This window comes from Anopheles darlingi, chromosome 2, assembly GCF_943734745.1.
Source record: "Anopheles darlingi chromosome 2, idAnoDarlMG_H_01, whole genome shotgun sequence".
Taxonomy (NCBI): Eukaryota; Metazoa; Arthropoda; class Insecta; order Diptera; family Culicidae; genus Anopheles; species Anopheles darlingi.
In genome coordinates this window covers 6,033,755-6,047,769 of record NC_064874.1, presented here as the reverse complement: position 1 = coordinate 6,047,769, position 14,015 = coordinate 6,033,755, and the positions used below count along the sequence as shown (strand labels likewise).

At 50.1% G+C, this 14,015-nt stretch overlaps 1 protein-coding gene across 6 annotated transcripts in view; it reads left to right on the top strand.

Moving 5' to 3' along the window:
- LOC125951973 (extracellular sulfatase SULF-1 homolog) overlaps positions 1-13,977 on the top strand; it is a 38,592-nt gene extending 24,615 nt beyond the window's left edge. For all 6 annotated transcript variants that reach the window (XM_049681135.1, XM_049681139.1, XM_049681137.1 and 3 more), the window contains exons 3-11: positions 4,085-5,852; positions 8,666-8,992; positions 9,059-9,477; positions 9,541-9,651; positions 9,716-11,477; positions 11,553-11,866; positions 11,938-12,252; positions 12,330-12,447; positions 12,532-13,977. In XM_049681135.1, coding sequence (XP_049537092.1) covers positions 4,780-5,852; positions 8,666-8,992; positions 9,059-9,477; positions 9,541-9,651; positions 9,716-11,477; positions 11,553-11,866; positions 11,938-12,252; positions 12,330-12,447; positions 12,532-12,754 — 4,662 coding nt within the window. In that variant the 5' untranslated portion in view covers positions 4,085-4,779 and the 3' untranslated portion in view covers positions 12,755-13,977. The remainder of the gene's footprint in view (positions 1-4,084; positions 5,853-8,665; positions 8,993-9,058; positions 9,478-9,540; positions 9,652-9,715; positions 11,478-11,552; positions 11,867-11,937; positions 12,253-12,329; positions 12,448-12,531) is intronic.
- Positions 13,978-14,015: the final 38 nt, after the last annotated feature.

The window sequence follows — 14,015 nt, the reverse complement described above, 5'->3', positions numbered from 1 at the left end:
TCCACCAGCTTCCATTAACGTTCGCATTTGGTTCTATTTTTTTTTTACGGCGAAGCCCAAGATGAATCGAAGGGCATGATGGTTGCTGCTTTTCTAGGAGCCATGTGTAGTACCAGGATTCACACAACCGAATCACAGGATAACTAGATTTATGTAGGATTTCTTTGGCACACCATCAAAGCAACCAGCGATCGTAATGGCGAATTAAACTGTCCAACTTCACCGCCAGCATCGCTCCCTGTATGGAGTGCTCTACACGGAATGATTTCTCGAATAAGAAGCTCATAATCCCCACCAACCTCACGGTGGACAATAGAACGTGGACGACGTGCAACAGCCGTCCCGGCACTGTTTCTGGCCCGAACATTTTTCTGGACATCTTAAAATTGCATTTCGCTGCCTGCCTTGTTTCAGACTCACCACGGCTCTGGAATCCCCAAAAACTAAGACTCCGGACCAGGAAATCCATCGGTACGGCGCACTAAAAGTGCATTAAACGACGGGAAAAGGGTACCGAAGTGATGGTTTTTGGGGGTTTCCCGTTGTTCACGGAGCCATATAGAGTCTTAACCACGGTCGAGTGGCCACCGGACACTGAGGGATTTCGTGCCGAAACGTGTTGCTGGCTGCTGCACAATGAATCAAAATTGCACCACCGTAGCTGGCGTAGTCGCCGGCGTTGGCAGGATTTAAAGGGACTGCTCCGGGGGCCAGACCATCACGATGCAGCCACGATGGAACGCGTAATTCCCTGTGAGAACCAGCGAAGGGCGTTTTGGTCTCTTTCCCTCTCTCCCGTTCATCGTTTTTACGTGTCGTTTCGGGTTTACGTGTCCAGACGCCCTGATCTGGAGGCTGTTGCTGTGGAGTTGTGTAGGGCTGAAATGATGGTTCGTTAGGTACCCGTCACACTAAAGGCCCGAAAACTTTATAGACCTAGGAGGGAAGAATTCGTAGTGCCTTGTAATGGCACGTACTCTGCACCGTCAGGAGTGTCACTAGTAGTGGCAATAATTCCTTGAATTCACAAACTAAAGTTGAAGATAAATGATGAAAAATATACCATCTTGTACATTTGAATTGATGTAAATACTAAGTATTCATTCAAAAGTAATAGAAATATTTGTACAAAATTTGGAGGAAACTACCATATTATAATCATCCTCTAATAGTATTCTCCACATTTCTGTCTGGCAGCCTTTTAGAGCTTCATGACCCATGGCCTTTTTCCATGGGCACTGCTTCCGCTCCATATGGCACGTACTTGTGCCCGTTTATGAGGATGCCGGAAAACTGAAAAGCTTTCTTTGAACATTCCGCCACTAGCAACAGACCGTCTCCGTTCCGTGGACTGGAGTGCTAATGAAATAAAACGCTACCGAGACTCCCTATCGGGTCCCAGTCTGCTAGTTTTATGCAAGAAGATTTTGGCAAGTGAGAACATTAAATAATGTGCTAGGTTGCCTTTTGGTTTGCCTCGAATTTTAGCCGGCCCTCCACTAATGTCAGCAGCAGCAGCAGCAGCACCACGAAAGCGAGCTCGCTAAATGGACTCCTTAATTACTACACTGCTCCTCCCATGGGAATCTCCTGTACTGCGGGTACGGGCACAACGTTAGGTAAAAACTAAAAATCTCCTCGGTCTGCTGCACCCTGTGCTTGAACCTGTTGGTTGCAGTTGAACCACTTAACATGTGAGGCTGCCTTCTAGCACTTTCCTCTGTGTACGTGTGCCCTGTTTGTCTATGCTTTCTGACCTTTGGCGGGTCTCGAATGGCCAATATATCATTGGTACGAGGTACAAGGCCCTCGAAGAAGGTGGGATGCGAATGGACGCCAGGGATACTCAATTATCCGAGCGAAGAAGGTGTAAGAGGGATGTGTCACAGATCACGGGGAACACTCCACCAGGAAGAGGAGAATGAGGAGGAGAACTACCCTAGGAGGCATAGTGCTCTTGGGTGAGTGTTTTGGTAGTCAATTAATTAAGAAGGATTTGCTCCTAGCGGACCGAAACCCGGTGCCGGTTCAACCCTCTCACCGGTCACTCACTCCGTTTCACTTCATCTGATGACTTTAGGACCGATCTCCTCGGCCCTGGCACTCGGTGCCTGGTGCAAATTAGATTAAGCCACCATTGCACTCGGGTACACTCGAGGACAGCGTCGGTAATTGATACTGACGACCTGATTCTGACGCATAGTATGAGCCCGCCAAGTGGAAGTGCCCGGTCAGCGTGGTCAAATTGATTCTGATGGCATTCGTTTGCTCTAGCATGGCGGCGTTTGGGGTCCAGAGAGAGGGAAGAAGAGTTGGTTCAGTTGATTACATTGTTGATGAACAATCTAGGTCCATAGGCTGAGCTGGTGTTAAAATTACGTTCATCATCTTTAAGCTTGATCCCTTTTTTTCAGAACTGTTCCGTGGTATTTGTAGCTCCTCGTGTAGCTCCAGTCAGTCATTATTCGAATGAAAAGGTCTTCAAACTCCACTTTCAATAAGATTAGATCGTTAGAGTAGAACACCCAAGCGAAACAGTTAAAGAACAGCATTGTGTTCCTTCACGTCAGGTTTTTTCACTGAAGTTAAAAGCCCTTTTACAAGTCCAAGCCATCAGCAGCTTACCGAAAACCTTCGCACCGTGAGGGTCCTTCCCCTCCACTCCCAGTCCCTGTGCTGAAATTGCCCAAAACACTTTCCGGCGTGTGGTGGTTCAGTTTGCGTTAATGGTTTCATTACGTCAATCTCGTTTAATCTGAACCAATTCGCTGTTCTTTGGCGGCTTTGGACCTCATTTCCTAAAGCTTCTTTCAGGGTGTACCGTGAGGCAAGCAAAACGACAGCCAAAAAAAAAAACAAACCATCACAAACTTCCCACTCCACTTTGGCCTGTTCGTGGGGCTTCAACCTTTTCAGCTCGCGGAGTTGGATGCCAGAAAAAAAGCGCGCTCGTGACGTTGCTCCTTCCGGTCCGAATTTGAGGGGGGGAAGGAGGTTGGGAGGACTCTCGCGGTATTTGTGACTTCGAACATCGAAATAAATTCTTCTGTTATTAATTTGAAGCTTAACACGACCCGCGCAACCCAACAACCTCTCTCGGAGCGCGGAATGGCGGCGCAGCGCCTTCTCTGAATGCTCTGCGTCTCGGGCTCCTTTCACATCTCGTGCGTTTCTTTTTCGGTAATTTAATCGCCTCGCTATTACGTTGTAATGCGAATTTTTATTACCTCCGGTGGTGAGCCCGGTGGTGAGCCCCCCGGCAGGTGCGCCCTTTGCCATTTGGCCGGTTGGCGAGAAGGAGCTGTCGATTCCGCGCGAGCCACTACATAACCTCAAAAAAAGGAAACACCTCAAACAGGTAATTAGGTGCGGCGTAGCTGGAGAGACCTCCTGCCTTGCAACAGCAGTGTACGGTTGGATGGAAGTAGCACTACGCTGCTACGATCGGCCCTTGTGACGCGGCGCTGAATAGAGGAAGCCTTTGATTACCTTTTCCTTTTTAATCAGAATTTAACTTTTTAACGGTTTCCGCGATGTTGCCGCGCGCTGCTCACCTGCTACGTTCTTGCTGGCGCTGCGTTGGAACCATTGAAAACCATTAAACCACAGTATTTGCGTGCCGCTGTTCTAGCGACTGACTATTTTTCATCCCCGGTACACAATTTCATTTTGCCATTTAAGCACTTTTGGGGCGCTCGGCCGTAGGTCCTATTCCAAACGTCCGGTGCGCCTGAAAGGTATGCACGCCGTCATACATCATGGCCGTATTTTCCATTTTTAGACTTCCTTCCTTTGACCGCAGCGCGCGCTCTTTCTCTCTCCCACTCTCTCTGCACCCATATTTGATCTTCGTGGGGTCCTAGGCCATAAAAAGGTAGCCAGCGAGCATAACGTTCAGAAATAAATCATCGCGAACTCCGTGAACCGCATCTCGTGCTAGCTGCCTAGCGGGACATGTTGGCGGCTCTTGCTTCCGCGCCCGTGACCGTGTGTTAATGTTAGCAAATTTGCAACATGTGCAAAATTAGCGGAACATTAATCATATTGTTGGTTTTTTTTTCTCTTTCCTTTGCTTTGCTTTCAGGCTTTTCTCGCGGCTGGCCGGCGGCGATTGGTCGTCCGCGCGCGTGAGAGGCTCGTCCGGTGAACCCGCGTTGACATTAGGTCACACTCATTAGCCGCTGGCTTTCCGGGACTGTCTTCGTGCATGCCCGGGACGATCGTTGACCCCGGAAAAGGAAAAACAAAAAAACCAGATGCGCAGCACGCTACGAAACCACAGCACCGCAAACCAAAGATCACATGCAGCAGCAGCAGCAGCACGCTGACATCTGACGGCGAAGAAGGTGACGAAGATAATGAACCAACGGCGTGGCGAGGTGTGATCCGAGCGGTGGTGGTGATGATGATGATGATGATGATGAAAAGAGGTGGCCGCTTTCGGTGCCATTAATCAGACGTACGATCGCGACTTTATGCACACTTAATTAGCTGTGTAAATGTGCAAAATGATGTGAAACGACCCGCGAATGCATCGCCCAAGAAGTGAGGAAGCGTCTCTAGTCCTCAACTCAAGCTGCCATCTTTAGCGCAGAGTGTCCGTGCAGAGTGTTGCTACTACGTGCGTTGTGATTCCGTGGAGGGGTTCGTTCGAATGGCCCGCAGTGCCCGTTGACACTAGCAGGAGATAGTGTTTCAGTGTTCCAAAGGTGTTTCGACTGTGATAGGTGTGTTTGTCGCGCGCGCGTGTGTGTGTGTGTGTAGTGGTTCACAACAAAAATGAAGATGACGTGTTGTTGGCTAACAGCGGGCCGAAGCATGGAGTGTAGTGTAAGGAGACGTAGTTCGTTCACGCTGGTCGCGTGTGTCCTGTTCGTTGTGTTCGGAGTGGTGTTGCTAGTGGAGGCTGAGGACAGGAGCCGAACTGATCGATCTGCAGCTACCGGCAGCGTAGCAGCACATCGTGAGGAGCGGACGGGCTGGGCCGCTTACCAGGAGCACCCCCTACCCCATCAACAGAACCATCGTCGCAACCATCTGCATCGCGCTGCAGGCCATCATCAGAGTGGCCGACGGCGACATCATCAATATCGGCAGACGAAGAACCGCCGTGCAAGAGCCCCACAGGAAGGTCGGGGTCGTGTGAAGAAAAGTGGTACCGGTGGTGTAATCGACAACATTTTAGCCCACGATCCACTCGGAGGACCCCCGTTGGCCGATTTGCGACAGACGCGCGAACGAAAACCCAACATCATCCTCATCCTGACGGACGATCAGGATGTGGAGCTCGGTTCGCTGAACTTTATGCCGCGTACGTTGCGCCTGTTGCGCGATGGTGGAGCCGAGTTCCGGCACGCCTACACGACTACACCGATGTGTTGTCCGGCACGGTCTTCCATCCTGACCGGTATGTACGTGCACAATCATATGGTGTTCACGAACAACGACAACTGTTCGAGCACTACGTGGCAGACGACGCACGAGACGAGATCGTTCGCGACGTACCTGTCGAACGCTGGCTACCGGACCGGGTACTTTGGGAAGTATCTGAACAAGTACAACGGTTCCTACATACCGCCCGGTTGGCGCGAATGGGGTGGACTGATCATGAACTCGAAGTACTACAACTACAGCATTAACATGAATGGTCAGAAGATTAAGCACGGGTTTGATTACGCGAAGGACTACTATCCGGATCTGATTGCGAACGATTCGATTGCGTTCCTGCGTCAATCGAAGCACCAGAACCACCGGAAACCGGTGCTGCTGGCGATGAGCTTCCCGGCACCGCACGGACCAGAAGATTCGGCCCCACAGTATAGTCATCTGTTCTTCAACGTCACGACGCATCAGTAAGTATATGGGTAGCTCCCGTCAGTATCTCTTTGCCTTAAGGCTGTAGCGGCGGTTCCTAATAGTCAATTACCTTGTCACTATATTTAGATATCAGATTAGTCACCAGACACGCTAAATATGGTGGATTGCAAGGTGCTAAAAGAGCAATTTACACCGCGCACAGTTGGTATAAATGACGATGGCTGTTGGTGTCATTTATCACGCAGACACCGCATGTGCCACAATCCCAATTATCACAATCAAACGTCTCACTTTCCAAAGCCGAGACGAGGGCCGTCCGTTCACACCCGTGTGGACCCGGCACGGTATATCATAATTAATTTCCTCCAAAAATTATCGTCTTCATGGCGGGCACTGACGGACGGACCCGTGTTTCGGAGTGTAGCCACATCATGGCCTGTCGCCGTTATGGCGACCCATTGGGCAACCGACATCGATCACACGATCAGTATCGCCATGAACGGTTCGTTTTTTACCTTCCAGCAAAGGTAACTTATTGCGACTGACAGTAAAAGCATTTGCAGCATGTAAATTGCGTGGTACATCAGGGATCATCAATAATCCGGCCCCTCGCGGTACCGGCTGGTTCCGGCTCGTGTCCAGTTGTCACCAGATCGAGGGCAATAAATAACGTTAGCGGAGTTGTTTACAATTATTGATTTTATTGCAATCGCACCGCACGTGCCCCCCCCCCTCCCCGGGTTTATTGATTTAAAATTCTGATTTATTCTAATGAAATCGATCTGGAGCTCGCAATATTCTAGTTACCTCGAATGTTGCCCATTGCGTCCAGACACACGGACCGGTGTCGTAGACGTAACGTCGCGCTCTGCTGCTTTGCTGCTGCTCCTGCTGCTGCTGCTGCTGCAGGGCGACCCGGTTTCGCTGAGAGCGACGGTCCTGTGCAAACACCGCTCGTGTTTCGTGATTAAAGACACGGCGGCAGCAGCAGCAGCAACAGCCGCCGATAAGCGCACGATGCTTGTCGCGATCTCGGACCATAAATCACCTTTACGAGGGCCACTGACGATTGCCTTTGGCGAGTGCCGTGGCCGACCGTCGGAAGCTTAGTCAGGCGATGGCAAATTAATTAATCGATCGCACGCCATCATCATCACCCTCGTCCATTAGCTCCCGCGCGAGGTGAGCTCGCGTCCCGCTGTCTCGATACGAGAAATACCGCGAGCGAGCTGGAAGGAATTCGCTGGCCAACGACGTGAAAAAGTAAAAGCTGGCATCTCGCGCCTGTTAATAGTGTTGGCCAATGGGGGTTTTATTTATACATAACACTCCTAGCGGACTGGGGGTTGGGGGTTGCGTCCATAATCGGTCGGATGCATTATTGAATTGCATGCCAATGCCAACGCTGGCACGGGAAGGCGACGCGCACATACGTATGATTTGCATACGTATATGCCACACGGTGAATGAGTGGGTCGCAATTTATGGCTCACCTCGGTTTCTCGCCTCCCGCCCGGATGGTTTTAAGATCTGCATGGAGCGAACGGTTTTGTCAAGCATCTGATTGGCCCTGTGACTGACGGGGGGAATGGTCGGTTTGCCGAGTTCGGAGCCCGAGTTTGGCGTCTTGCGGCTAATAAAATGTATTTTGCATAAAATCCGGCTCCGGAATGTGGTGATGGTAGGTCACTCGATGCTCAACGAATATTGGTCATTGAATCAGCTATTGGACAAAGGCCGGTTAGTGGTCGTGGTCAAGAGAATCGTCAGGACGTACCCTTAAAAGGGGTGCAGTCAATCATAAGGTTGGAGTACTTGCATTGGTTGTAATTAACACAGTAGAAGATCGTAAAACACAGCAATTAATGTCAAGCACCGTCTCGAAAGTCAAATAATTCATTTGACAAAAATGCCAGCAAGGGTCGGCGGATATTGCTGGACATTTTCAAATTTGGTTACTTCAATGCCATCTTGATGGATTGAATAAGGATATTTAATGACAGGAGTGCGGTTATGTGACTTCTTGTTAAAATGGCAGAAGATGCTGAGGATATTTTAGATGAAACTGTATAGAAACGAACATCCAAATCGCATCCCTCTCGCAGCATTTCATCAGTGTGCTATCCTACTACTGATACGCAGCGGACCAATTGAGTGAAGAGGCGTTGAAATCGATCCCACTTACCACCACGATATCAACTACGCCAATATCCCCAGGTTTCCGACTAAGGCCGATGGTCGAGGGTCGGTCACGTGGGGACAATTATAGCGCGCTTCCGGTCTTTTGCTCATTCGACCGCGAGCCATCCCGCCCTCCTAGTGTGCCGGAGCGTGGAGAATTTAATTGAAATTAATCATATTTTGCGGTCTATTTGTTCGTGTTTAGGCGACGGCTTGGCCACTCTCGGGGGCCGCCCGCTCGGTTTCACTTGCGATAGGAATTCCCTTTTTTCCGTGGGGGGAAGGAGAGAGTTCGGATGATTGATTCGAGCTGCTGGCGGAAGCACTTCCGGGGATGAAATTCCCGAACTCTGCGGCTCTAGTCGCTAGTGCTACAGCAGCCACTCTAGCAGAACGGCTAAACGGGGATGAACCTTCACGAAGCAACCCCTCTGCCTAGGGCGTTACGGTCGATTGAATGCTCGGGGCAATGCGAGGCATCATAAATCACGATGGTTCTGGAGCATGTAAATGGGGTTCTAGTTATTGATAGGAACGTTGGAAGTCATAGATGGATGCATGATGCATGGCAGACTCAGCACACCCAACAATGCATTTGCGATGCACTCGAGCACTTTAAATGAATAGATGTGTTTTTAACCTCACACTTCCATTGTTTGCCTTGCAGCACGCCAGCTTACGATCACGCTCCGAACCCGGACAAGCAGTGGATCCTGCGAGTGACGCAACCGATGGAACCGATCCACCGGAAGTTTACCGATCTGCTCATGACGAAACGATTGCAAACGCTCCAGAGCGTCGATGTGGCGGTCGAGCGCGTCTATCAGGAGCTGAAAGCGTTGGGTGAGCTCGATAACACCTACATCATCTATACGTCTGACCATGGCTACCATCTTGGGCAGTTTGGACTGATCAAGGGTAAAAGCTTCCCGTTCGAGTTCGACGTACGCGTACCGTTCCTGATGCGTGGTCCTGGCATTGAACCCGCTACGATGTAAGTAGTTCGATTTGTTCTACCTAACGAGAATCCTGACGATACCACCATCTGGTTCCTTTCTAGTGTCGATGAAATCGTCTTGAATGTGGATCTTGCGCCAACCTTCCTCGATATCGGTGGGGTAGCTCCACCACCTCACATGGACGGTCGCAGCATCCTGCCACTGGTGTTGAACCGCCACAAGGCGATACTGGATAAGTGGCCCGACACATTCCTGATCGAGAGCTCCGGGCGGCGAGAAACTCCGGAGCAGATTCAGGAGCAAAAGCAACGTGCGGCTGCCGCACGCTACAGTGCACGGTTTAATCTGCTGCACGCAAATGGTACGGCGAAAAAGCTGGAACCGGAAGTGTTGGTCGATAACAGGCCAACTGCTGGAGTCGCTGGAATCGATCACGTTGATCTGACCGGTGATCGCAAGGAGCTGGACTTTAGCTCTCACGAGCACGATGATGATGAGGAAGATCACGATGAAGACGATGGTAAGTTCCATTGGTGCGTTTGTGTAGTGTCCTTTACACAGTAAGGTTTTCTCGCTTTTCTAGAAGATGATCATCATGCAGCAACTGAGAGCGAAACGGAAACGCACGATCTGAAGCGAAATGACCATCCGGAGGATTACGTGATTGACCACCAAGAGGCGCACGCTTTCGACCGTAAGCAACGTTATTCCGTTGGACAGATTGTATTTATTGAACTTGTATTCCTTTCTTTCAACAGAAGCACCACCGCAGCATGACATTCACAGCCAGCAGCAGGGCCTGGATAACACTCTGACACCGTTCCGCTCGAAGATGGATCGCCTCAATACGGAATGTTCCAATCCTGCTCTTCAGCAAAACTGCGTCCCGGGACAGAAGTGGCAATGCACGAGCGAGGATGGTCGCTGGCGTAAACATAAATGTAAATTCCATGGCCAGCTACAGCAACACTTGGCCGAGATGCAGAAACGGACGGGCTCGTCAGGAAATGGCCGTAATTGTGCCTGCTTCACGCCCGACAACTTCTTCTATACCCGGATCAAGACCAAGCGCGATCATACGAAATGGCAACCGATGGGCCATTCGATGCACCAGCGAAGACGTAACCGTCCGAAGCGTTCTCTGGTACCGGTGACGGAGGAGGGCGATGAGATTCTCCTGATGGAGGCGCAAGGTCCCACGATGGAATCTCTGCTACAGGTTGTCGCTCAAATCGATAGCCTTAATCGGGAACTGCTGGCGCATGAGGAGGAGATCGAAGGATCCAGACGACGCAAACGCGATACGACGACCACGTCATCCTCTTTGGCCCATCTGAAGGATGTTGTGCATGAACTGCAAGAGCAGCTAACACAAATCATGGAGATGATTGTACAGAATCATCAACAGAACGAAACCGCGGAGCAGGATGTCTCCATCAATGGAGATGGAGCCGCAGGTACCGTTCAGCGATGTTTTGTGGTTGCGGCCGATGGTATTAACTGCTCCACGGTAGCCGATACGACGAGTGAAACCTGGAAGCGTAGCCGTATGACGGTGGATCAGTTGATGCGTGTGCTGACGGAGAAACGGAACGAATTGAAGAACTTTAAGCGAACATTGCGCGTACAGCGCCCGCCTGGTTATCGAGGTGAAGATTCCGAACCAGAGGACGATTTAGAGGATGAAGATGACCTACCAGACAGTGGTAACAGTAGTAACAGTGGGAGCAATGAAAATGTCTCATCTACTACCGTTGCCACCGCGACACCATTGGTGATGACGGGATCCACCGACCAAACCGAGTCTTCGGTCATCAACATCCCTCGACGACCGGTACAAGGACAAGGAGTGGCTCGTCGACCGGCTGGAAAATTCCCAAATGGTTACGGACATCGACGAAAGGTGGTGGTGAAGCCATCTCCTGCACCAGGAGAGGAAGAGGAAGGTCCACTGATTGATACAAGCTTGTTCGCAACCGAAGAACAACCGTTGCCAGCGTCCAGTACCGTCGCTGGTCCGTTCATGAACCGTACCGGCCCTGGTGGACGACATCGTGGGGGTGCGGGAGCGAATCATCGCATTAATCACAGGGGACGTCATCGAGGATCGTCCCCGGCAGTGGTCAGTGCAGTATCGTCCACGACTTCACCCTCTGATGATCGTGTTCGATGGAGTGCCAGCGTAGAATCGGAAGATGCGATCTCGGTAACGGAAGCGAACCGCGTATCAGCGGGAACCAGCACGACGGAAGTATCCGAAAGTCACGCCTCGACCAGTGAGGACACTAATGTGTCCGCCAATTCCGTCAACGGTGGTACACCGGCTACGACGGAGCATAGCAGTGGCAATGATGCGGATCGTAGAATTGTACCCGAGCGGCGTAAGGTGTTTGCAAAGGAACCGCACTTCGCGGTAAACAGGACACTGGAGACACCGTACAATGGAAATGCGATTCCGACGGCCGGTGTGGATGCTACAATTCCACCGACCGAGTGCTACTGTGCTGAAGAAACGGAAAGGTAAGACGACTCGGTCGAAAGGGAATCATTTGAATGAGGTAAGAGTTTGTCATTACATTCTGTTCATGCTTACAGCTATCAACCGGATGAGAAAGAGTTGGCACGGGAAACACGGCGCCGGTTGAAGGAGGAACGCCAACGGAAGAAGGAACGGAAACGTATCAAGAAAGCAAAGATGGAGAAAGAGTGTCTATCGGAGAGGATGAACTGCTTTAGCCACGATAGCAATCACTGGCGTACGGAACCGCTGTGGGACGATAAACCGTTCTGTTTCTGCATGAACGCCAACAATAATACGTACAGCTGCATACGCACGATCAACCAAACGCATAACTTCCTGTACTGCGAGTTCACCACCGGATTAGTGACGTACTATAATTTGCGTATCGGTAGGTAGCTTGTACTGCGAGTACTTCCTAGGCCAAGGGCTTACATTAACGCCTTCCACTAACATTTTTAGATCCTTTCGAGACGCAGAACCGCGAATCTTCGCTGACGTCGGAGGAAAAGAAGGTTCTGCATGAGACGCTGGAAGAGATGAAACGGTGCCGTGGTAAGGCATGCACGATGCCACGCTACCAACAGAACACCCTGCCAGAAAGCAATCTGTTGCCTCCGGCGACAGGGTACGGACTAGGTGCACCACACGCCGGTGGTCTTGGAAGTCGTCAAACAGGTGGAAACATACCACCGTACGGCGCAGGACTGGGGGCTGGTGCCGGCGGTGGAAACCGGCGATCGAAGTATCATCGGGATCATACCGTGAATCATGGTGGTAGGTAGCAACATGCGACATTTTTGAATCGCTCGTAAATTTTATTCTTTTATGAATTTTGTATCCGTTCTCCGTAGCTAGTGGAGTTGTTGGTGGTGGTAGTGCTGGTGTTGGACATTATCCGGTAGAGTACGACGGTAGCCAAACGTTGCATGGAGCCGTAGGTGTAGGAGGCAACTCAAAGAAGAAAAACAAGTAAGATCGAGCACGATCGATTGGTTTCGAAGGAAAATGGTCTCAATACACTACGCTAACTAGCTCTGCTTTCTTTTTCCCCAGATTCGGCAAACGAAAACATCATCAACAACAGCAGCAACAACACCAGCAGCAGCAGCACAACAACCGTCGACAGTTTGGCGAGGTGATTCCACCACACGAAAACGATTTCAGCCTAGTAGGAACGTTACCAGGAGAGGGCCATGGAGCCGTTGGTACCGGTGGAACAACGAAACGCAACCGAACGAGCCGTCGACCTGTCTGGCACACGATCTACAAGGAGTAAATCCGTTGCAGTTCCATTGCGATGGCGCAACAACGGAAGTGCAATCGATTCAAAAGCGAAGCCAAAAAGCAACCGTTCACTTGGTAGGCGTATTGGGGGGTCTTGGGTGGGTATCATGCTGGCCCAACCACCAACTCTACGTGTAACGCCACTTTTCGATGCGTTCTCTCCTCTCTATCTAGTGTAACCGCTTAGTGTTCTCTGTGTTCTCGGTGTTTAGGTTAACGTTTCGTGTGATCCCCTTGCATCCTTGTACATTGATTCGTGTAACTATAGTTTTACCCTTCCATTAGTCCGTCGTATTATCGATCACAGACACACACACACAATCGGTTACGCACAGTTTTTAATGGTCGTACACTGCCATTCCAATGCAATCGAACAAAAGTGAAGAAGATGCTGTTGATGATGGTGCTTTAGCAACCAGAATTTCAGCTCCGTATGCTTCATAGAGAGACAAGAGGATGAGCTATCCGCTGGAAGAAAATGGAAGGAAGCTTTAATATAATTCCGTAGAGTAGTAGGAGCTGTGGCGGTGGATTGGCAGCAGAAAACAAGCAGCACAAGTGCACAGGCTAGTAGGAATGAACAATGAGGCAACCCAGTTTTAAAGAATGTTTTAATTTAATTTAGTCCAATGTTATTTATCTAATGAGCTGATTACGACTTTGCTAATCAATCAACAGGTACACGATCGAAGGTTTTAAACTACGAAAGAGTCGAATGCATCGATTATACGACTAATACGCCCAGTCCCATCCAAAGGGGATATGAATTTTAGCTTAGGTTACAGCGCTGCTTTTGTAAAATCCGTGCAACCGTGTACCCCCGGCATGTGCTTTGCGTCCTCAGAAGGTTGACAGAAATCGTATTTATTGCTTTAGTAAAGTACATTGCACAAGTCAAGCGAGCGGAAAGAGGGAGCCGATACTTTAGGACGTTCGGCATAAGATATATGCTGTGCTCATCGAGATGATGCTCTGCCGGCTTTACGGCAAACGGCAACTTCGTGTTGAAAGCGAACCCAATCGACGGCGCAAGTGGTAAATGGTCGGCATCAACCCGCGACCAGGAAGGTGATGCACAAACAAATAATCTTAAAGATAACATCATTTAACGATATGATACTGAGTAGTGCTGTATACACAACAGTAGTGAACATAGAAAACCACTCAACGCAACATAAATTCCTGGGTTGAGATAATTGAAACTGTGTTTTTTTTTCGTGTGTTTTATGCTTTTGTTCCGGAGTGATGGATTG